This window comes from Rhinolophus sinicus, chromosome 4, assembly GCF_057876585.1.
Source record: "Rhinolophus sinicus isolate RSI-liver-muscle chromosome 4, RSI-T2T, whole genome shotgun sequence".
NCBI classification, from domain to species: domain Eukaryota; kingdom Metazoa; phylum Chordata; class Mammalia; order Chiroptera; family Rhinolophidae; genus Rhinolophus; species Rhinolophus sinicus.
Genome location: NC_142504.1, coordinates 108,354,530 through 108,380,613, shown reverse-complemented (window position 1 = coordinate 108,380,613; position 26,084 = coordinate 108,354,530). Strand labels below are relative to the sequence as shown.

Genomic DNA, 26,084 nt, shown 5'->3' with positions numbered 1-26,084 from the left:
GCAAATTCCTACCCACTCACATGAAGACAATCACCTAAATTAGCGGAGGAGTGGATTGTTCCACTCTTCGCCTACAAACACACTCTGCACACCACTTTCACGTTAACAATCTCATAATATCACTTCCATCACATGCCTCTTCCGCTTAAGAGTTTCCACTGGTTCTTTATAGCTTACTGTACAAGCTTCAAAGCTTCATCATGACTCCCAGCCACGCATTCCCCTAATTACTTCTTACCACTCTCCAGGAGCCACCTATGAGTTCAGCATCTCCTGTCTTCTCCCATCTGCCAAGCAAACAACATTCAGATTCTTTCCTCTTCAACGCCGACTTTGTGTCTCCTGGATACCTAAACCCCATAACCCTTCAGTGACCTGTAGCTGTTTGAGGCTTGGCTTGTTTCTCCAGTCAGATGACAGTAAACTCATTTAAAAGAATTGCTTACAACTCATGCACTACACTACGCATAAAACAAGTGCTTGATAAACATTTGTTCAACTAGTAGTAGTAAATATTTGTTCTCATTCATGATGTAGGAACTGAAATCTTCACATCAGCAAACATATACACCCATATGACCTTTTCTTTATCAGAACTGCCATGATTTCCAAATTATACGGAAGAGATCTTATTAAATGAGTAAGATACTTGCTTTGTGGCATCCCTGTGGGTATACGCGTACAATTTAGGTTTCTCTTAAGGAGAGTTCCTTCGTTAGTGGAGCATGAAATCTGAGACCCTGAATGGAATCCAAAATGGACCTTCCTTTCACTTTCACTCTCCAGTATTAAATCAAGGTTCCAGATTTACTATGCTATTAACAAGGTGGCCCAAGAAATAGTTCATCCTCCCCTTGCTCCCTTTCAAGCAGAGGAGCCAAATCAAAAGTGGGACTAACTTATCTAAACATCACAATATGCGAAAAACAAGCTGGGAACTATACAATCTCCCTTTTTGACTCCTTTAAGCACCAACCCAGCATTCTTGTTTTATGACTTTTATCTTAGCAAAATCTGATGCTTATTTTACTAAACGTGGCAAGAAAAATCAAAGCAAGGCCAAAATGGTGGCACTGAGTAAATTATTGGAACCAACTGAGAAACTTTGATGTGGTGTATGTTACGTACCATTAGAAGAGGCATAGAGGGCTTTGAGGAAATAGCCACAGACGTTTAGTGTCACCAGTTGATTCCTTTCACAGTGTAAAACTTCAATGTTGTTGAAAACCATAGCATCTAGATCACCAAGCTTATTGTCGCGCAGATCAAGCTGAGTGACATGCTGGAGAAAGTCCACTTCATCTGCTATTAGCCTCCTAATTACATTCAGTCTTGAGAGGAAAAGGACACACATACAGACTATAATTAACTGCAACGCTATAAATAAATGGCTACACCCTAATATGGTGAGGGACGGAGAAGGGACTCAAGTCTCACTGTATCATGGCCCTTCATGATTTCTTTAATCTCAGCATCTGGCCCTTCCTTAACTGGCCCGATTCTCTGGCTATTTTCAGCTACAACTGCATGAGGTCTTAACCTTGGTAATGTATTCTGAAACACAATTTAGATTCCTAAGGCCGGAGGAGAAGCATGCATGTTGATTTTACCTTAATTCATTTCAAGAGGGGGAAAAATCCACACTTATTTCCAAAGAATTTGGTTGAAAGAACACAAGAAACAAAACCCAGAATGGCCCATTAAGCTCATTACAACTGCACTGAATATTTAAGGAAGGAGTGAGGATAAGTGGGCAGGTAGGTGAGCAGCCATATGATACACATAGAATTAAAGGGTGAACTTGGAAAAAAAAAAAATGAATGGGAGCCATATAGACACCAGAGATAGGAATGTAAGTATCTGGATTTTCAACTGGCTCAGGACCAAACACTGATTACCAAAACTATCTCCATCTTTAAAATATTGTTTGAAGAGAGCAGAGTGCAGAAAATACTGGAATTTGGCACCTAGAATTCACTGGGAAATTATAAAATGAAGGAAAAACATGGGTAGCAGCAAATCTAGGATAGAGCAGGGCACAGGGGAAAACTGGCAAAACCTCAGCCATGAGAACTAGTCAGCTAAGGGACCGAAGTTGCTGTGGATGAGCTGCCAAGAAGATAAGTAAGCAGCAAGGGGACCAGAAACCAATAAAACAAAGACACTTTTAGCTTCAAAGGGGGAGAAAAGCAGATGAAAATCTCAATTCATAGTTTGCTAGGCTACGCCCAACTTCTTGACAAACAACAAGAACCCTCTACTTCTCATTACAAAGCCAACAAAATGCTGAGATCATGCAACTGGTTAAAAGAGAATTAATATGATGGCTGGAGCTTAGAAAAAAAGCCAAAGGTTCTCGGTAGTGAATTTCTGCTCTTTGAAAACTGAAAAAGTGATGCTAACTGAATTAATAGCAATATCATAAAGCCATTGAAACAAGAATGAGTGACAGCAAAGAGCTAGGATTCGTCAACCCGCAAGCCCAGCATATGGCCTCTTCAAAGGTCCTCAAGAGGATTTTTTTTGGCTCCTCTCTTTCTCATTCCAGGTTCTAAGATTTAAAAAAAAACTGGCCTCAACCTGGCAATTTGCCTATTTCCAAATGCCCACTAGATTCTAGAATATGTGTGCAGAATAAAAATGAAAAACAAATCTCATTCTGCATATAACAGACTTCAGGAATATAAAAAATGACCCATGTTCTCCCTAATCTACACTTTATATTACCTTCATAATACGGAATTATCATCTTCATTTGAAATAGTTCCCCCCCACAATTTCATTGTATCGACACTAAAATAATTAAAGGGTTGGTTTATTGAGGAGACAGAAGAAGAGCTATAATGAGAAGGAAGTTAACATTCCCACTGTTCAGTTTAAGTTGCCAAGTTTGGTCAGGATCCAAGTATCAAAAGTTTCTGATACTCACACAATAGTACAACCATTTAGGATGAACCTTTAAAGAGGTAAAATATGGTTAAAGTTTCCTCCCAATAATCTCCTCAGTTAACACAGCCCTTTTATCTATTTCATAAACATTTACTGAGCATTACTTTGCAAGCAGTGAAAGGCTATGGTCACGGTGATGATGATGACCTATGGCTTTGTGTTGCTAAGACATGAAAGAAAGAAGGTATTTGTCAACAGACCTTGCAATTTGGTGAGGAAATCACATATGCTTTAATATATCAAGTAGGACTACACATATGAGATAAGTGCCATAAATGATGTACAAAATAAAAAGAATGGTCAAAAAGGATGTGATGGAAGAGGGAACATCTCATAGAAATCCCAAGGGCAGGCAGAACTGAACAGATGTAAATGGGGGGATAAAGCCATCCAAGAGGAAGCAGCAGGATGGCCTCCGGATGGAGAGAACACAGGGGGCGCTTCATGAATGACAGCAGGGGTCCCTCACAGTGCAGGGTATGGAGAGGAGTGGGGCTATGGCTAGATACCTACCGGGTACTGTACCTACTAAAAGCTAACACTGGGGGCTCAAGGATCAGTAAGAACAGTGCTTCTCAAGTTACCCTTGGTGTAGACCTATTCTCTCAACTTCTAATCCATCACAGACTGATGTGCTGTCACAGAGCACACGACCAGCACACAACTCCCACCACCAGTGAGTTCACCAACACCGAAACAAGTCTATTCCCTGTACAGTGAGATGTGTCTACTATATGAGCCGACTTGGATATTGTGGCAATGCCGAATCACTATATGTTTCCAAAATGGTAAGTCTCAATTTCTATACATACCTCATCATGGAAAAGTATGAACTAGTCGGCTTGCCAGCACAGGTCAGAGGACCACACTTTGAGCAGCTCTGAGCTAGAGCCTCCTCCTCAAGGGACGCGCAGGCTAGCGGAAACCAGACAGGAGTGCTTAAATACCTTGAACTAGAGAACTGAAGGCTCTGAGCAAGACGGTGCTTGCTTGTGAGGCTGCACAATGGCAGCAGATGGCTCAGCCAGGACACAACAGTAGCAGTGAGAAGGAAAGGAAGGGACAAAGAGAAAAACTAGAGTGAAAGAAGAACTGATAGAATCTGGTAGTAAACTAGAAATAGAGTCAAAGTTTTGTGTCTGGATAACCAATGAAGTGGTGTCGCTAGCAGCAAAAATAGGAATCCAGGGGGAAGAACTGGTTGAATAAAGAAAATAAATTGAACTCTGCGTCACGTGTATCTGGTTAAATGTATCAATAGGGGAAAGCAAAGTGAAATTACCCAGCTGGCAGCTGAAGCAGAATTGCTTCCAAGAACAGAAATAAGGGTTAGAGAAAGACTGGGGAAGAATGAACACGGACATGAAAGGTGAACGACGAAGCCCTGGGAGCACAGGCAGCCACCACGGCAGAAACAGCAAGAGAAGTGACTAAGGAGGAATTATTAATGATGCCACAGAAGAAAGAATATCGGACTCAAAGAACACCAATAGAAGAAAGAGAGTAAGATTCAAAGAAAAGTGACTACTTTTCATCGGATGTAACATTTCCATCTGAAGGAATAAAAAACCAAATCAATAAAATGAGCCCTTTGCTTACAGAAACTAAGTGAAACTCCTCTTAAATCATTCCACTAGCTTCAATTTAAAATGTTAAGGCAAAATTAGGAGTGAATCTGCCCAGATTTTCCCTCCTCAGCTCAGTGGCCTAGATGGAAGCAGTTATCTACTCAGGATCATTCAACATTTACAGAGTGTTCAAAGTCTATTTTGGTATTTAAATATCCTGTAACTGATCTCATCTAAAAAGACCCAATTAGACCTAGAAATCTGAAGAATTTATAAGGCTTTTAATAAGAATAGTTACTTTTAGACATATTAGATTGATCTTATTTGTAAGTTAATTGAGATCAAGAGAAATGATGTTTTCTTATATGTACCAGGTAACTCAGAAATTCTTTCATGCTTGTTACCTGAGGTCAATAGGCTGAACAAAAAAGGGCTTAAATTCTCAAATATTTAGGTTTTCTAAATTGAAGTGACTTAGAGGCAAATAACGTTAACAATTTAGAAAGAAAGTTAACAATACAAAATGTTCGGTTCCCTCACTTGTCACATTCCAGAAAGTTCTCAAAGTCAGATAAATTATAACCATTTGTACTCCTTGAATTAAGAATTCTAGGTCTGAAAAATTGCTATCACTTTCCCACGTGTGACAGGCTTGATTCCTTTAGTCTGAGGAAAGGTTAAGTCATGCAACTCTTGGTGGGACAGGAATGAATGGGTTTCCAAGGCCAGACCACATGAATGGAGAAGAGAGGGGAGCAAAAGACGGTGTTACTTTATACTGACAAAACTTGACAGGTCTGAGTGAGGGTTTGGGTTATCAACAGAGGAAAAAAATGGGTAGTAAAGCAAAGAAAACAACCACCTTTGACAAACAGAGAGGTGTGAGGACGCCAAGAATGACAGCTGAGCAGGTTTCATGAGTAGAAAAGCACCTCAATCAGGTAATAGTAACAATACAAGCACACGTGCTGGGAGTGTGAGGTTGATAATTCCTTCTAAAACTCAGTGAATTCAGTTCTACTATTAACTGTAATTTAGAGATGAGAACACAGTTTGCACAGAGACATGAACTATCTCACCCAAGATTTAACATGGCTAGTACGTGGTCATCAATCAAAATTTAGAATAGCTTCTTCCTTGTGTACTGGCTCATTCTGCATTAGAAACTAAAAGAGAACCTGACTTACTAAGGATGATTACTGAGCATCTTTGAAGCAAGGACTGTGTTAGTGGTTTCCAGCTGGAGTTTAGCGTGATCGGGATTCAAACTGCAGGTCCCCTGCTCTTGCGAGGGGTGCAAGTGGAGGTTCTAGACAAACTTGGGCCTAACAAGAGATTATGAGTTTTATAATTTTGTGAAGAACAATAAACTAAAGGCAGAATCACTTGGAAGGAGAGACAGAAAATTAAAATAAATAAGTTACATAAATTAATACACTTAATTAAATGAATACATTAAGTTTGGGAAGCCAAGGAAATTAAAAAAAAAACTGATAGAGGAGAGATGTTCAATGATGTCAAATGCCACAAGCCACAGAAAAGGCTAAGAGAGAAAAACACATAGTTTGCTCTCAATGATAGTTTTCATTCACCATAAATAGCTCTCTCTGACTCGATGGCCTCTGTCTATTCATGCAAATTAAAACTGGGTTCAAACTTACAAAACCAAATGAGACCTTCAAGACATGGTCATTCATCAACGAGAAAAATGGTAAAGCAAGTATCAGGTATGAGCAAACTCTACTATTAATCATTATTCTTCCCTCTGGGCAAAAATATAAAAATCGGCCTGAGTTGCAACTACCCAGGCTGCTTGCCTTGGCAGGAAAATGTCACCAAAAGGACTATAAACTAACCCCCAAATATAAGCCAACCACTCAAATGAGATATATTTCTTAAAAATGGTTACCTTAGATCCACATGTTTAATGTGAGGCATTTTTCGTAAAGCCTGTAGTCTAAGGGTCTCCATACAGTTTCCAGACATACAAAGTTTATCCACAGCCGTCAATTTCTCCAATACCTCTGGAATGTCAGTGAATTCATTGAAAGAAAGACCGAGATAACTAAGCTGATGCATGTTCTCCAACTCAGCAGGAAGGGTCTGGAGAAAGTTTCCATCCAACAAAAATGTCTGTAAGCTATTAAAGAAAACGTAAGAATCATAAAGAGGGCATGTCAATTTCACATCTTTATTATCAACATACCAGTTCCGTAAGTACAGATATTATTAGAAAAAGAAAATGCACTATCGTTTACAAAATGCATGAAGGATAGGCAGGGTCTGAGGCAATGATACATCAGAGAGAACAAAATCAGTGATAAACACCTCAGTCTTTTATTGAAAATGAAAGTTACGACCAATTTCCCCAAGTTGGAGAGGCATAAATGGGAACAACAGGAGCCAACTGCAGTGTGAAAGCCATAGAAGACATCAAATACCCACATACCCATCTCTCATTGTTATTTTAAAAAATCAACCTCTAAGTCTTAGAATTCAACAACATAACTCAGGGAATGAGAAAGTAACCCCTCCTCCCATGCTTAGACACACTCATCCGTAGTCACATTCAGTTCTAAACAAGGATATTTTAACTTTTTTTTTCAAGATTCTGAGTATAAAAGCTAACAAATGAACTCTACACTAGAGCCTTGATTTGGGGCCAAGAATTACATGACCAACATAACAAGTTAACTAATCGCATGTGCCTGATCAGCTCCCAGGGGGTTTCTGAGGGGACTCTGCAGTGAGGTCAAAGTACTCACTTGTGCATAACGCCAGCGGCTGCCGGGACTGCTCGCAGGGCGTTACACGACACATTCAGCTCCGTCAGCGTCGGGATGTTGCAGACTGCTAATGGGAAGTCCCCTAAATGATTATTGGAAAGGTTAAGACTCTTCAACTTGGTGAACCTATTACAACAGAACAAAACAAAGAAAAGACAAATGTCATAGATGCATAACTTCATATCATTTCAGCACAGCTTTACAGATAATCCAGCCCAACGCTAATTCAGCTGAGGAGGAAATGGAGCCCTCGAAGGTTAAGCAAGCAGCAGAGCTGGAACGCACATCTTCAGACCCAAAGGCCAATGTTTTCCCTAAAATACAAACATTATATTTATAAAACAAACACGTCACTCTAAAATAAGGTTGACTATTTGAGGAGGTGACATCTGCTGGAGTAAGTGTTTAGCTGTACCTCAGCCAGCTGAATTCACACACGTGTAAACGATAACGGACAGGGAGGGAAAAACCACGCAGATCTAGCTCTTCTGAATTTCTGGGTTGTCCCAGACAAGTCAAGAACTTTTTTGTTTCACCGTTCTCAACTGCAAACCTGAAATAATAAACAAACTACACTCTCTGGAAGGCAACCAAGTTTTGTAGTTCCAAACTGAAGAACCAATCATCATTCCTCAATCTCAATGCAACACTCGATACTGCTAACCATACATCCTTGAAAAAGTCTTCTCACTTCACTTGATTGTTTTCCTCACCCAGCCCCTTCCTCGCTCTCTCCAAACCTTTTCTCCTGTCGCCTCCTTTTTCCTTCACCTCCTCTTCCCTATGCCAGAGGCAAGTATTCCTCAGAGACTTGTTCTTTGTCAGGTTTTTTTTTCTCCCTATATTGTCTTCCTTGGAAGTAGTTTTTATTGCTCTGTGAACAAGCCTCTGCCCCATCACCCACCATCTCTTCTCTCCTGAGCTACACTACAACATTTCCTGCCCAAAATTGAACTTACCATCTTCATCCCAGCACTTTCTCCTGTTCTATTTCTGTTAAGGGCTCTTTCATTTTCTCGATTGTCCAAGCAACTGAAGAACTCATCTTTAAGTTTTACTTCACTCTGCACTCCTATATTTGGCCTATTGCCAACTTCTATACTTTTTCTATTTGAGATGAGAATCAGGTGAGTTATTGCATTATACTAATTTTAAAAACTACCCAAGCCTAAATACCAGGCAGTATGCACTATGCCTGGAACAGATACACATATCTTAAAAATAAATCCAATTCAATCCATCCAATCAGCATTTTAAAGAGACTATCATATAAACTATTTGTTGAATTCTATAATAAAAGGTGTTAAGCTTTGTTCTAAATAGCAACATAAAATTTATTCTATACAGAAGGCTGATCAAGTGCCTATTTGACAGGTTGAAACCTTGATTTTTTCATCTGGTTGTTTTATTGGATGGTGGAATATAGACCTAATTATATGCTAAATTTAAAAAACAAAACAAAACAAAACTTAAGAATTACTGCTAACCCTGAGTGATCATTTTTAAATTTGTTTTATATTTTACAATTTGATTCATTAGGGCTTCTTAAAACAAACAATGCTTATCGTCTATTCTGATTCTCTATGACCCACATAGCATGAGCTAGAATTACAGGGTTTATTATTTTTAGTTGAGGGGTTCTCAAAGTATTGTTGGGGAAGCCCAGAAGAGGTCCCTGACATTTTTTCAGGAGACTCCCAAGGCCAAAATTATTTCCATACTAAGTTGTCTAAGATGTCATTTGCCTTTTGCCACTCTCATTTTCTCCCAAGTGTCCAGTGGAGATTTCTAGCCAGCACATGTCTTTATGACACATCTGATTGGATGCAGAAACAGCCATGAAAATCCAACTATCTTCTAATAAGCTAGACATTAAAATATTTGTAAAAATATAAAACAATGGTACTTTTCTTCCTATTTTTTAGAAGTAATTTTTAATAAAAATATGTATGTTAACAAGAATGGGTTTATTTTTCTAAATGAATTAATAAATTATTTCTGAAGTTAAATTAGATTTTCTACTTAAATAAAAGCTGCTTAGGGTCCAGTCCTCAATTTTTGAGACAATAAAGGAGTCTTGAAATAGGGTTGCTAGATAAAATACAGGACATCCAGTGAAATTTGATTTTCAGATAAACAACAAATAATTTTTTTAGTATAAGTATGTTTCAAATATTGCATGGGACATAATTATACTAAAAAAAAAAGTATCTGTTGGTTTTCTGAAATTCAAGTTTAACTGGGTGTTTTTTTATTCCCCTCTAAATGTGGCAACTCTCTCCTGAAATAGATGAAACTGCTGTCCTAGTCCAAACAAAAAAGGATGCTTCTTTCTAGAGATGTTTCCTCATTTGGTAGAACTGGCCATAGTTTTAAAATACGAATGCAATTACACAACTTTTTTAAAAAAAGTTCCTTAAGGAAGGAAAGACCCACTAGACATTATTCAACACAGTGCAGTATGTGGGCGAAAAAATTAATCTATTATAATAAAATAATAATAAAATAGCCAAATGTTATTTTATAATCTCACCTCACAGATCTGATCATCAATTCTTAACTGGGCAGGTAGGTCATGATGGGTGGTCACACCCCAGGCATACAACCTCTTTAGCGAAGGCTTAGCTTTGCCTTAAGCCAGCCCTGTCCATTATTTCGCTATACATCTAGGTTAACACACCTTTGAAATGCCTCTTTTTCAGGCTCCTTGGAAGCATAACTACTCTCAAAAGAGCACATAATCTTAACTATCCTGTAACCCGTTTGCCCCCTTGCTTTCTCCCACCTTCATGTCACCCTCCTTCCATGCTCTCCTTAATTCCAAATGCATAAAAACAAACTGCAAACTCAATCTCCAGAGCACTTGAGGTCTTTGCTTCCTGGCATTGTCATCAGTTTGGTTCAAATAAACTCATAAAACTTCTCAACAGGTTTGGATGTTTCTTACATCTACAAGTACGTACAAAGACTTTTCAGAAAGTAGAAGCATCACAATTCTAGTAATTATTTAAGTGGAAAATGGGAGCATTGGCTTTTGGAAAAGTATGTATCAACAATGGGGGGAGGGATATACATCTATGCAAACAAATTTACTAGGACCACTGGACTCCTGAGAACAAAGGAAAGCAGTAGTGAGTTGAATGACTAAAAGACAGCTGACAAGCTTAAATGGAAGAGAAAAAAAGCAAACAAACTCTTAACAAGTACCCTGCATTAGATTTATGCATACAGAAACACAAAATCTTTAGTTTTTAAAATGGTAACCAGCTCTAAATATAAAGAAGTGCAATTGTTCTTTGGATCAGTTCAAGGACAAAAGCACTACCCGACCTTATGGAGAAGAACGCTGCCCTCAGTCCCAGGGGCGAAGCGGCCCCTCCAGAACAAGGAGTCTGAGCTCCCCTACCCTAAATCTGCCCTGTTCAGTCAGATACCACCAGCACCAGGGGGCTACTGGGCACCTGAAATGGGGCTTGCCTAAATTGAGATGTTCTCTAAGTATAAAATACACACTGGATTTCGAAGACTTAGTACAAAAAGTATGCAAACTCTAATAACTTTTTTGGAACTGATAATTTTGACATACTGAATTAAATGAGATATATTATTAAAATCAATTTCAGCTGTTGTTTTCTAACCTTTTCTTATGTGGCCACCAGAGAATTTAAAATGACTTATGTGGCTCCCGTTATATTTCCATTGGAGACGCGCTCTCCTCATCCTAACCGTAGCAGGACCCAGAATTCCCTAACCAAATGACACCAAATCTGTTCTCAGCGCTTGTGCGGGCCTCCTCCCGGGGCCCACCCTGCCATAGCACGCTCTAGGGGTGGACATGAAACCGGAGGCCAGACGAGCCCGGGCTCATGCTGCCTGCGCCCTCAGCCGATAGACCCACACAGGAGCTGGGTCATAGAATAAGCGTTGATTATCTGAGCACAGGGGGTCTGAGAAGGCAGCAGGTTAACACCTCCAAAAACTGCCTTCACATTCTCAGACTGGCTGGGGACATTGAAGGGGAAATCTGGGTGTTCTTCCAGAAGCTACGTGAAGGTGCCAGGGGTCTGCATGGAGCCTTCCCTCTGGCTACGTGGTTCTCTGGTGGAGTCAACAATCCAGGGACAATGATGGGAGTAGCCTGGTAAACCACTGAGATTGTGATCAATAAGCCTAAGAGTATTAATCATGAGTTTCAGGATAATTTTCTAAAACAGGGAACTGGGTGGGACATGGGACATTCCTAGCTCAAGCTGCAGGGGGATGATCTATTGTTAAGCTATGGGAAGGTCAAGGAAAGGTGAAGCCGGGGAGAAGGCACGGCCTCTACTTTGGGGGTGCCAACCGGGCCCTGATTCAGACAAAGCTTGGAAGTATGGGCTGTGTGTCCACACCCTCGCAGTGTGAAGGATGGAGCTAGAGATGGGACGAGAAGAGATTTGGGCCACTGGGCCAGCTATCCCCATGTTGCCATATCCAGCGCAGAATCCCAAAGGATCTGAGGATTTTACATTTTAAAATATGCTTACAGGCGTGGGGGTTCAGAACAAGTCACCCAAATGTGCCTCTCTGGTATGCAGATTGTTCTACCCCTCCCTTAACTACCTAGATACCTAGAAGAACTTGACTTAGAGGCCTTGCCCACAGTAAGAGGTTATTGGAGATAACCTTTTGTGACCTCTCTGTAGGGCAGGGGTAACATTTACTAAACACCTGCTCTTCTCATCATCCTGCAATGACCTTTTTAAGCCCCTGAGGCACCTTACCTCATCCCTAGCTCAGACTGTCTTATATACTGATTTGCCCTTTCTACCTCCAACCATAGGGGTCTCTCTCGCGCCTGTTTGGGGAGTTCCCGTACATATGTATGTAATGAAATTTGGTTTTCTCTTGTTAATCCGTCTCATAATTAAATTTGGTTTTCTCTTGTCTCATGTCCATTTGATTATCAGACCAGCTGAAAGAACCCTGAGGATAGAGGAAAGTTTCTTCCTCCCCCACACAGGTCATTATAAAAGTATATTTGTCAAGGTAGGAGGAGAGATTGTATTTTATTTGACAGTTTGTTAGCTTATTTATAACTTAAATATTGAGATGTATAGTATGGAGCCTCCATTTATACTCTTGCGCTAGACCTGTACTTTTTAAGGACTGATTCTGATTTATAAGTATCTTAAGTTTCTCTCACTCCTTCTCACTACATTCCCCACCTCCCTCATCTTCCTCCCTGTGCAGCCCACCCCACAAACTCTTCCCAGAAAAGAACAGCATTCAGCAGACTTATTTAGCAAACAAAGCCTGGATTGTTTCTGAGAACTCAAGTTCTTGATCAGAACACATTAAAACTCATCTGTTTTGGAAACTCTAACCCTTAGCCTTCTAAGAGTCCCATTTTTTTCTTAATAGATATGGAAAGCAGTCAGATTACAGGTATCTGCCAATTCAAAAACCCTTTCAGAGAAAGATAAGAAGTAATGTCCACCTAGAATCTACTTCCCTCAGGTCTTAAAATGTGCGAAACAGATACCTGGAGGCAATTTTAAGTTAAAAGAGAGATAAAAGATCAAAATGGGGAGTGGATGACCTTTCCTCCCTTTACTCCTTCCTTCAAAAAGAATGCAGAGAGCAAGGTGACAACACACTCTGAGGGAGGAAAAAAACTAGAAAATCGTTCTGTCCCCTAAAAATAAGACTTTTAGCTTTGTCATGCTAACAGATGAGCCAGATAAGTTATCAGATGTGCACAGACCCAAAACTGGTTTTGGAAAAATACATATCTGGTGAAATATTTTATACAACTTTATTTTAAATTGATATTACAGTTCTTAAACCTTACAGTTAAATCCTTAAAGTGAAGTTATATTATATTCATTCAGGCTACAGATATTTATTTCTTCATAGCTGTTCCATGTAGGTAAGCAGAGGAGAATCAGAGCATCACAAAATTTAAGATTAATAAAAATTATTTTAATGATGATTATAATAACTATAGTGGTCAGTTTAGCAATAACAAGGGATGATTCTTTTTGATGTTTTAGAAACTGAAAGTACAAGAAACTGTGGTTTTGAAAAACATCTGTTATATGTGTCTATGCACACACAGTTACTTGAAATGGATATATTTTCCTTATTTCTCAAGGTTATCAAAAGTGAGAGAAGGGACTTTTGAAATCATTTTTTTTCACATCCCAAGCTCATAGATTTAAACAAAACAAAAACAACAACAACGAAAAAACAGGCTCCAAGAAATTGTGTGTCTGTCGCATACAACTTGAATTTAATGCTTTTCAACATCAAGACTCCTTCTCATCTTTTCTGCTGTTCTTTTATTCCATTTTATTGAAGAGTTTCATATAAGTGGTATCAATTACTGATAAGTCTAAGTCACAGGTCAGACAATGGCCTCAGAGTAGTGTCTGGAAAGCACTCCCTTTTCATCCTCACTTCCCCCTACAGAGAGGAGCATTATTGGCAACCGAGGACAATGACTATTTTGAACACTATGTACATGTACGTTCAAACCAATTAAGGCACAGCCCAGTGCTCCCAAAATACCCAACAACTGAACAGACTGACTCCACTTTCCCGAGGAAGCAATACGCTTTAAGGAAAGAGATACTGTTTCTGTTGTAATAGAGCTCAGAGCAGGGAAAAGAAATCAAGTTAATTTTTATCCAGAGTCTAATAAAGAGTAATCTTAGTTAATTCCTAAAATGAAGTCACCGGGTACAGTATTACAGTATCACATTAGCAAGTGGTAATGAGCATTGCGGGCCTTGAGAACTCAGGTCTGTCTGAACCCAAAGTTCCAAGGCACACTTCTGTTTTTTAATACCAAGTATCATAAAAAACTACAATCAACTAAACACACTTGATAATCTACAAAGATAAAAAACTCTAACAGTATATGTTCACAAAGACACACTGAAGTCACTTTCAAACAAGGTATCCTGTAAGGACCATACAACAAAATTTGTGATTATTTACCAACGTGGGGGCCTTGAGATGATGGGAGGTCAACAGCGGGGCACAGGGAAAGATGGTAAAATGGAGTTGATAATATCACCGCTTCGTTAAATTCATGACATTTCTTTCATTGGCATCTCCTACTGTATATACATTATAAAAGTATAGTAACAAATGCGCCAAACTATCCAGGGGTTTTATCTATTAACGTTCTTCACCTTTCCTTTCTTTCTCCAACTTCACAGCCATACTAATTAACAGCAAAGGAGGAACAGCACACACCTTGTAACTGCTACGGAGGAAATACAGCAATCAGTTTTATCCCTGCTCTTGTCTAGCTACCCTTTAGACAGCAGTGTATATACCACGCTAATGTATTTATAGTCTATACTTAGCTTTAAATGGATTTTTTCCCTCAGTCACTACATTTTCAGGTATACTATTCCAAACCACTTCCTTGGGCAAATCATTCAACTCTACAAAAGGGAAGCCTGCTTAACTTCTTACACTAAATTGAAAGGTTAAAATGTATCATATGCATGCATCCAATTTCCCTTCTTTTATTAGGTAGATACATGGGTTTTTTTTAAAAAAAACCACAGCTCTATGATCTTACTTCATTCTGGCTTCCAAAAAACTACTTGGGAGCAAGTGCTCCTTAGAAAATAAGGTGGAGCCATGTTTTCCAAGGGCAGAAAAGAAAAAGCAAAGATTCTACGATACCAAACTTAAGCAAAAAAAAGGCTGCTAATGCCCATATGCCTCCCCATCCTGGGCTCGTTTTGTCAGAAGCACAGGAGTGCTTAACCTTTTCTCCTTTCTTAGCGTTTCTCCACTGAATCTACCCACACTCCAAAATTCATGTAGAAAATTCTTTTTACATCTGAGCTAAAGGGAATGAATGGGGATATGGATATATATATGATCCAAAACCAAATAAATAGCATGATGCTATTTGGAGACATAATACTAATTAACTTTTAGATCCATCTAAATCTTCAGTCATTTTCCTTCCATGAACTAAGGATATACCAGTAAAATGTAACTGTAAAGTAAAATAACAGTATGGTGGAAGTAGTTCTATTTTAAAACATATTCCAAATGTGCTTAAAATGAGTGCCACACATTACATTCGTGAAGAGGAAACCATACTTGTTTTACTCAGTGAGTCAGAGTAAAATCAGAATTATTTTCTGGAGTTATCATTCACCACAACTGGGTCAATTAGAAAAGGATTCCCTGGGTGACTGGGTTTCCGTTTCATAGTAACAGTCCATGTTTTTTCCTTGTGTGGGGACATGCTAATGCACTTTGGAAATTATTAGGCTTCCGTATTAAGTAATGAAGGACCTGCTGCTGTTGTAAGCCTAGCTTTGGGCTTCGTCCCGTGCTTTCTATTCATTGTGAAAAGCAGGCTCCTAATAATGGTTCTGAGTGGTTGCACCTTAGTGGAGTAGTGCCAGGCTGTCACTACATTAACTTTTAAGGGAAAGACTGATTTTATTTGATTACCAAAATAATACACGCTCATTCTAACAAGTCAAACTATAGGAGCATATAAAAAAAAGTTCTCTCTCCAGCTTCTTTCCAAACTCCATCCTCCTGAGATAACCAGTGTCAAGAGTGTGGTATATGAGGTGTGATCAGAAAATATGGTAAATGTTTAAATTTTAAAAAAATATATTAACCGTAAAAGACACATTGCCATTAATCCCCCTCAAAATACTCCCCCTCTCTTCGAACACTCATCCCATCATTCTTGCCACTTTCTGAAGCAGTGCTGGAAGTCCTCTTTTGTGAGTGTCTTTGGTTGTGCTGTCGTGGCTGCCTTGATGTCTTAAATCGATTCAAAATGTTTACCTTTCATGGTCATTTTGACTTTGGGGAAGAGCCAGAAGTTGCATGGTGCCAGATCCAGTGAATAGGATGGATGAGGACACACCGTGTTTTTATTGACAGAAATCGCAGTATACCAGAAGCGATGTATGGAGTTTTTCTGTTGGGATCACAAAATATGGTGAATGTTGATGCCGAGTGCCATCCAATGGAAAGACAGGGATCTTCAATACAGGAAGCAGTGCATTAAACCTTAGTAACAGTGTGTAACAAGTTGCAACTTGTTCAGTGCAGTCAGTCGGGTGTGAGCTATGGTTGAGAGAAGCTGTGCTTTAAAGTGTGCTATAAATCATGGGTCACAAACAATGCATTAACATGAAATGGGCAAAAGGTTTCATCTTCCAACATCACAACTCTCCGTGTCACACATCGCTTCTGGTACGGCAATTTCTGTCAAATAAAAACATTACGGAGTGTCCTCATCCACCTTATTCACTGAATCTGGCACTGTGTGACTTCTGGCTCTTCCCCAAAGTCAAAATGATTCAGGACATCGAGGCAGCCATGAAAGCACAACTAAAGACACTCACGAAAGAGGACTTCCAGAACTGCTTCAAAAAGTGGCAAGAATGATGGGATAAGTGTGTTCAAAGCAAGGGGGATTAATGTCAATGTGTCTTTTACTATAATAAATTTCTTTTTTTATTTAAACATCCACTGTATTATTTGATCACACCTCCTAAACCTTCCAAAACTTTTCCTCCTTACAAAACACATACATGCATAAATAGGCAATAACCTCCCTACCTATTTTTTGAGAGGGATTACACCACACACATTTCTTTTACAACTTCTTTTCTCATCTAATACAAGTAAATCATCTTTCTGAGTCAGTACATAAAAATCTAACTCACTCTTTTGACAGCTGCATAATACAGAGTGCAAATGTACCACAATTTATTCCATCCCTCCACTGACATTAGGAATTTTTTTATGCTGTTAAAATTCAGCATATCCATTTCTACATCAATGATTTTATTTTGCAATATTTAGGGGGGCCCAATGCCTTATCCATAATTCTGAATCCAACAGGCTCTGAAAATTCAAAGATTTTTCATTGATTCATGTGGTGGTAAAAGCTGACCTACACTGATGTGAATTGTCACTTGTTCTCTTTACAAATATGAATGTGTTTGCTTATGGAGTGCTTTAGAAATATGGAATGTGTTTGCTTACATCCCAAACCTTGCTGGAAGTATAATATACAGTATATGTACTGTATTGTCTCCAACAATCTATAAACCTCTGAAATCTAAAATACAATTGGCCTCAAGAGTTTTAGATAAAGGACTGTGAACCTGTATTTCTAAAAACATAATGGATTGGTCCAAGAGCATATACAATTTAAATTATAATACGTACTGCAAAATTACCAAGAAGTTGTAGAAATTCACTCTCGCAATCAGCCACGCAGGAGGCTTTTTTCTACGATACCCTCACTAGATTTACGTTAGCATCCTTTCCGTGGCTGCTAATCTGGTGGGCAAAAAGTGATAGGTATCAGGTCGTTTTAGTTTATGTTTATGAGTGAAGTTCAGCTTTTTGTGAAGTTCATCTTCTCTGAAACACATTCATATACTTTGCCCATGTTTCTACTGGGTTGCTCATCTTTTACTTACCAACTTGTGGGACCTCCCTGAACACTATGTGCCACACACTGTTGCATCTATGTCACATGACACTCCCAGCTTAGTGTTTTGTTTTTTCCACTCTGCTAATGGTGATTTTTCCAACACATTAATTTTTATTTGCTCAAATTTGGCAACACTTTCCTTTATGGAGCCTATGTTTTTCACCTTGCTTGAGAAGATCCTCTAATTCCACCCAACGTGGTATAAATGTTCTCCTCTATTTCCTCCTACTATTTATTTATGTATTTTATTTTTTAAACCTAGATCTTTATTTCGCCTGACATTTATTTTTACATATAATGTTGGGTAGAGGTCTAATTATTTTTCTGCTGGTAACTAACTATGCCAACACCACTTATTAAATAAATCATCCTTTTCAATATCCATTCCATTTAAATAAGTTTCATAGTACACTAGGGGAAGAGAGAACAGAAAGAGAAAGGTTGGTGCTGTTCAAAGAAAACAGACAAAGAGAAAAACTTGGGTACACTCAAGTCACATTTATTTTTTGTTTCTTCTTCCTTTTTTTCCAAGACAATTTATAAAATCAAGCGCCTACACCTTTGTTCTTCCTAGGAACCCACCTTACGGTTTTGAGCTGGTAAAATGCTTTAATAAAGTGATTTGTTTGACAGAGTAGCTTTCTATCTTTAGAAGAGCAAATCTGGGGAACGGTATCAAAGAAATTTTTACAAATGTGTACTGAATGCACTTACTCTCAAGAAGCCTTAGTTCAGTCAATGAATAAAAGAGACATTGGTCAGTAACTTGCTCGATTTATCTTCTATGCACTCCTCAAAACAACGTGCAGAAGACTTCTGTCTCTTGGATGCAGAGGAAAGAAACACCTGTGTTCCTCTGGACTTGTCTGTGGTTGTGGCAGCATGAGAAATGGCTGGGCCTGCAACAGAACTGCTGGGAACACCTATGCTTCAGAAGGCATGACTCAACTCCTGTTAGCTCTCACACTGCTCTCCACACCCCCAATTGCACTGCCCTGGAACTGAACTCTCATGGGTGACTTCTCCATTTCTTGGTATAGCGTTCTTTTTTCCTGTTGTCCCTTTACGACTCCTGAAATGAGTCCACATGAACTCATGTATGCTGTTCGGTTCCAAGAGCAGTCCACCAGCCTCCTTCCCGTTAGCACCTGCCAGGGTCTTCTGGGAGGTTCAGCCTGCACAAATGCTAATGTGGCACATGACCAGCTTCTCAACACTTGAGCCAAAAATAAACAGAAATCATTCCGTCTTAATCCTAATCACCATAAATGACTCTCCATATAAGAAAAATAAGCATATTGTCTTCTCATATGACTAGAAAACAAAAATAAACACATGCATATTTTACTTGGATAACAATGAAAATTTATAGCCACAAAAGGATTTGAGTAACATTTTCTTAAGAACTGCTGCAGATGTTACAAAGCAGAATAAGTATACCAAAGCTACAGCTGACAGACATAATTTTTCCAAAATAATAATCAAGGAAATAGAGAACACTCAATGTTGGCAATAATTATAATGGACATATTGCTGCAAAGGCAAATTAAAGCATTCCCTAAAGAAAGAAAATTTTATTTTAATCTCTCTTTTAAAATAATTCAAACAGGGGGCACTTATTGGTTCCTTACTTTGTGCCAGACCCTAGGCTAAATTAAATAGACACAACAGTCAATATAGGAAAGGGGACGGGGTATGCAGGAGCAGGCTTTCATGAATCAAATAAGTATATTATATAGAAAGCAACTCCAAATCCTAAGACACCAATTATGTGGAAATAGAAGTAATTAGATCTACAGTAACCCTGCACTAATCCATGAAAACAGTGAGTCATAAGCAGCGTAAATCTGCCATTTTCTGATTCTTTTCTAAATTGGCAATACAATGATCAAAAAGACAAACAAGAAATATGTTATCATGTTACAGTTATCTCTCTTACGAAATGGATTCTGTATTCAATTTATCCATGACTACATTTTTTTTTCATTTCAACATATCTGCCATAGGTAGCCAATTTAATTACAATACTATTCAAGACATGTTTAATATTAACCACTACACGAGGATAAATAACAAAAATGTATGTTGCTTAGGTTATCCTTTGTTAAATTATAGCTGTTCAATTTGTTATAACTTTCAGGGGAGATTTCAAGAGGCACTCCTCACACGGCCATTTCTGTGACATAATCTCACAAATATGTAAAAAGAAGATTTCTGTAAAAGGAAGAAGACAGATTGCTATTTCCACCCCTCTTTTCAAACCAAAAGGAAGAAGATCCACATAGTATTCTTGGATAAAATCCCAGTTGAGTCATACACGGATATATAAAAATGAAAACCAGATAATCTATCAAGGATATTAGATTATCAAAGGAGAAAGTGAGCATAAGCTAAAGCCAGAGAAAATAATTATGTCATGAAAATGTGCTTAGATGTGAGTAGCTTATGTTCACGTCACAAATAGACCAACCATATCTGGTAGTTAAAAAGGAAAAATCCAACACCAAAAAGTTTACTAGGTATATAAAAAAGGTCTAATCCTAGGACTGAACCACACATTCTCCAAACATTTCCTGAGTTCTTATGCACAGAGGTGTGTGAGGCATACAAAAGTGAATTAGGCATGGTTCTCACCCTCCAGGAACTTGAAACAGTTTGGGAGCAAAGCCGCTATAATACAAAGTAGAAGATGAAAACATACTGGAAAAAAAATAATACCATGAGTCCTTAGAGAAGAGAGAAAATTCCCTTTTATCTAAAGGATCTGAACAGAATACAACAGGCAGGTCCGGGGACTGGGAGAGAGACCATTCAGAGAGAACAGGGTGACATGACCACTTCTCATGCTTGAGCATGAACCATTAAAAATGCAGATCCCTGAGCCCCATCACCAGCAGGTCTAGGACGGAAACCAGGCGTGTCTGTTTCCTAAACACCCCAGGTGATTTGATGTAAGCATGTAATGGATCACACTGTCAGGAACACTGATTTGGAGGGCAAACACTCCAGGGTGTAATTAGGCAACAGTAAACTCTATTACTAGGCAAAGAACTCCTGTGGTTCCAAAGGATGCTTAGAAACTCATCAGAGCACCTTGAGTATCACATGAAGACAATGCTTTTTACCTATGAAAAATTTTGAATAAGGGAGTGAAATAATCTTTCCTAGGATGGATGTTTGTATATCACATAAATCAGATAACATCTCTTCCCCTTGTTGCACCACACACACACACACACACACACACACACACACACACACACTGCTATGTGGGGTGAACGCAGCATGCATTCTGTCAGCAAGTTTTAAACTGTAGGAAAGAAACAACTGTTTGGTAAGTCAGACTTTTTCCTAAGGTTATCTGGTTAATTATCTTTCCCAAAGACCTCACCAGGGAGGGATGGGTGGACCCTACTTCAGAGAGGTCAGTCAATATCCTGCCAGTTCTAGCAGCATCATCCTAACCCACCCGTGGGGAAATGACAGGCATGACTAGAGCTCCTCCTGTTCAAGGCCCTGTTACTCTGGAGAGCATGGTGAGTGACATCAAAATTACAGACTCTCTTAGGAAACACAGAAACTCTGGTGGGCCCTTAATTTTCAAAAGTTACATGTGAGTTGTTAGAAGGAGTTCCAGAGGTGGCTGGGCCTGTCCGACACAGGCAAAGAATACAGGGAGAAGGAGGGACACTGCTGGTTTCCATCAGTGTTTTCACACAGGCAACCAGTGACTTCGGAAGTCATCAGTAATGACGGTAACCATGTTCCCAAGTTCCACGTTACGATGACACTTCGTCATCCACCACCACAAAATAAGCATCTGTTGGTCCTTTCACTGTATGCTTATCACTGTCCCTTAAGAGCTACATAGAGTGAAAAGTGTGTTACCACTCAGAATGGCAAATATCTACAAATACTGTGTGGAACATTAAACTCTTACAGTTAAGTCAAAGCTTAGAGAATACAGCAAAGAGCTCAACGAAAACAAACAGGAGAATGGAATTGGCCAGAATACAACAGTCTCCCTGGAATCAAGCCAAGCCTCCTGAAGATCCTGCCCCGCTTTTTATTTACGTGGGGGGAAAAAGTTAAAGAACAGCTTAAAGGACCCCAAGAAGTCAATAGGGCAAACTGTAATTTAGTACAGTCTGGCTGATAAATAAATCTTTTGTTTCTTTCCAAGCTTCCCCCCCACCTCCCCACACTCCTTTTAAATGTGCTGTATGAGGGAAGAATAAAATAGGCTATTATTGCCAGAAATGAGGTTAGGAGTGGATGCCAAGGAGAGGACCAAAGGCTACACAATCTCGGCGCCCCAAGCACCAAGTAAAGGCTTTCCTTTGATCAAAGGCTCAGGGAAGGAAAATGGGCATTGTGTGAAATGGAAAGCTTCCCAAGAGGATCAAAATTCCATCTGAAAGCAAAGCTGTATAAGAAAGGAACTTCCAGTGTTGGGAAGAGTTAACTGAAAGAAGGGCATTCCATACATACAACATGAAATTCCTTACACATCTGGCAAGCCCCTCCAGCCCCGGCAGTGGAAATTCCTTCCCAAGGTTATCTCTATCCCTGAGCAGCACTTGCACTGTTTCTTCTCGAATACATCGGCTATATGCGTTCTTTGGCAATGGGAAGTTCTTGTTCGCTTGTAATGTTTTTTATATGGTAGAGCATCTTCAAAGAAGCTGAAATTGTTCTAAGTACTGCAGTTTAAGTCTGGCAGATGAACTGCAAAATATTTCAGCTTGCTACTCTTGATTCCACTATGTTAAGGAATCATCACTATTTCCATTTAAAGTGAGTTTTCAGGAATTACTGATAAAAAACAAAAATTAAAATCGTTCTCTATGAAAACCTGGAAATGTGAACTTTTGGTACGGATAAGTAATTAACGTGAGTAACTTTGCAGCTCTGCAATGCCAGATCCCTGAAAGAACAGAGTAGGAAATAAGGTCATTTGTTTTCCACTCCATGGGGATTAAAAAGGTGGAAAATCAAGTTTTCTAAGAAGAAAGGTACTTAATAAATGCCAAGCATAATTATGAGTTTCTCAATGCTCATTTTCTCATAACTTCCATTCTATTACACCCACATACTTTCACACCCAGCTCAACTTCGTTCCTTCTCCCATTGTTTTCCCATTTGAAAAATCCACACCCCCCCATCTCTTTTACTCTTTTCGGCTAAAACAAATTTCACATCTAATCAGAGCCCAAATCACTTCTTTCCTTTAAGTCTTTAATTCACTCTTCTCCTTGACCCAAAGGTAATCTTGACCTTATTTTACATAACATTATACTCATACCATAGTACTTAAGGCTCCATCACTACATATTCACTCCTACATTTCTTGAAATTGATCTCTAGGTACCATAAAATATAATGTAACAGATCAACGGTCATTCTAAATGACTACTGTCCCCTTAAAATAGTCACCTTGAGTACTAAATAGACAAAGTGGTTCCACTGTTCAAAGCATTTTTGGATGCTCTCTTCTGAAAGTTTTAGGATCATATTCTTCTGATTATCATTGGTGGTAGGACAACCAACAAATATTCAGTAAGGCGCTCTCTCTCTCGCTCTCTCTCTCTCTCTCTCTCTCTGTATATATATCTGTATCTCCTAGCTAAATATTGGGGGGAAGGATACAAAGGATAAGGAAACCTCATCTTTACTCTCAAAGGTATAACTGATAAGTGCATGAAGTGCAAAGAAAGCTAACAATTCAGAAGAGAAAAGGGTCACATGAAATTGAAATAACCAAAAGTTTCAAGAAACAAAAGTCATTACAAATATGCTTTGAAGGGTAGGGAGGATTCAGGAGGTGGAGTCTGGGTTTGGCAGATGAAAAGTTAGGAGCGGCACATTCCTTGTAAGGTGAATGTGAGGTATGTTTACAGAATGACGAATAGACCCATAGATTTTTTTTTTTTTTAATAAAGTCCAATATCATATACTATCCATTTTAAAGCTAATGTCTCCTTTTCCAACTTCAAATTCTTTGTTGCAAATCTTCTTCTATGTAATGTTTTCTGAATCGTCTCACTATGCAGGTTGTTTTCTCATCTTGCTTTCAACCAAAGTGAAATATAATGAATGATAAAGTACCAGTCTCATTTCCTCCTACAAGTTGCTACAAATACCTTTTGCAAAGAACTGGGGTATACTTAACACAGAGGTGAAAAAGACAATTCCCATCACCATTCACTCACACATGTATTCATTTGCCAACACCTGGCAATAGGTCCGCCCTCTAAGGAAGAACCGACTCCTGCCCTCTAGGAATTCAAAGCCAGGCAGAGTAAACACGATGAATACAGAAAACAGTTACCATGTTTCCCCAAAAATAAGACCTACCCCGAAAATAAGCCCGAGTTAAGATCATCAGTCAGATGGACACATTTAGAACGTTATGACAATGTTCTAGCAGAAGATGACATGACTGTATTTGAGTAAATGTAGATTGTTGTACATGAAAAAATAAGACATCCCCTGAAAATAGGCCCTAATGAATCTTTTGGAGCAAAAATTAATATAAGACCCGGTCTTATTTTCGGGGAAACACGGTAAGTAATAAAGGTGACAGGATGAAGTCGAGTCTTTCCTTATCTACACTGTGAATCACTCAGGCAAAAATTAAATGGAAACTCAAATATTTAAAAGTGAAGGCAATAGTGCTCTTCCTAGGTATTATATCTTTATAAAAATAGGCTCTTTAACTATAGTGCATAAAATACTGTGAAACTGTGAAGGGACAATAGCAACAAAACAACAACAAAATTCAGTATTCAAAGGAGAATGTTAAAAAAAAGTTGATGGTGGTACATCTCCATTTATTTATTTACTTATTTTATTTATTTATTGCCTATTTCAGAATTACATATGGTAAAAGCACATTAATAATTCTACAGAGCTAAAGACACACATGATTTATCAAGTAATTTGAAATACCAACTACTACTGAAATTGAAGCTAGTAATCCGCCTATAAAAAGAGTAGCTTGATTCCTAGAACTTGCTGGGACCCTCCACCATGATAGCTTTGTTTCTCTAGAGCAGGGGTGTCAAAACTGCAGCCCACGGGCCAACTGCGGTCTGCAATCCATTGTTAATTGGCCCGCAGCAAATTCCAAAAATATATTTAGTTTACTTAAATAAACCAGGTGAGGCAATACATACTTCACCTCGAGTGAGTGGCCCAGCTGTTTGTGTATTTTACTGCAGATGGCCCTTGGTAAAAAAAACATTGCAAAAAGTTTGGACACCCCTGCTCTAGACCAACTCACATACAACTATCAAGAGCTGGAAAGCAGATTCACTTGCTGTATTAATGAATGAAAATGATGAATAACCACCAGCCATCAAACACAACTGAAACATAACCAATTTCTGATAGTAATTATTTTATAATTTGTGTAATTTCCAATTTGCATACAATTAAACAATTTAAGTGTGTGTATTTTAATTATCATCAATTTGTCTAATACTTATTAAAATACAGGCTTATCTCTAAAAGTGGTAGGTAGAAGTGATTGCTAAGTTAAAGTGAGCTAAAATGAAGACATTTAAGTTCAACTTAAATGGCAAACTTTCTAAATCCCACGGACAAAGCTACCAGGAACACAGATATACAAAGCATTACTATCAAACACTGCTTTCGAGTTCGTTTTCTCCATTGCTCTTTGTAAACAGTGTGCTGGACTTGACCATGACAGAACTCTGCTCTATGATGCCTCACAAACTCTGGGTCCGTCAATGCAATATTCCACCCATGAACTTTTTTATCACCCATGAACTTTTAATAAATGATAAATTTAAAAGAGCTGAATTTGTCAGTACAGCAACACGTTTCAACACCAATATAATTTAGCACAAATAAGTTCACACTGCTTTGATACAATATTAAAAACAATAAAATTAAGACCTGGGAAAGAAAGTTATATTCCTTGAATTTAAATCGGCAAAAAGTTGTCACCTTCACTGACTTTACAAAGAGACTTTTATTAAAAACAATTCACCATTGCAAATAATAACAATCTTGGCACTAATACCATCTGGGTCATCTAAATAAAGATATAGTTAATATAACTGAACTACTAATAACATAGATAAAGGTAAATAATGCATTATAATTACTAGTGACACACAGAATCAGAAAAGAACCCATTAAAACTACCCAAAACTACTGATTTTTGCCTCTCCTCTATAAACTAACTTGAAGAGTTCCAATAAAGGAAAAACAAACAGTGGTCATTCCAAGAACAATGTTTTTCCTCTGAAATTGCTGACC

General features: G+C 38.6%; 1 protein-coding gene across 1 annotated transcript in view; it reads right to left on the bottom strand.

Moving 5' to 3' along the window:
* PHLPP1 (PH domain and leucine rich repeat protein phosphatase 1) overlaps positions 1–26,084 on the bottom strand; it is a 177,707-nt gene that overhangs the window by 43,322 nt on the left and 108,301 nt on the right. The window contains exons 5-7 of the mRNA XM_019729352.3: positions 7,283–7,429; positions 6,427–6,657; positions 1,129–1,331 (exon numbers count right to left, since the gene is read on the bottom strand). Coding sequence (XP_019584911.3) covers positions 1,129–1,331; positions 6,427–6,657; positions 7,283–7,429 — 581 coding nt within the window. The remainder of the gene's footprint in view (positions 1–1,128; positions 1,332–6,426; positions 6,658–7,282; positions 7,430–26,084) is intronic.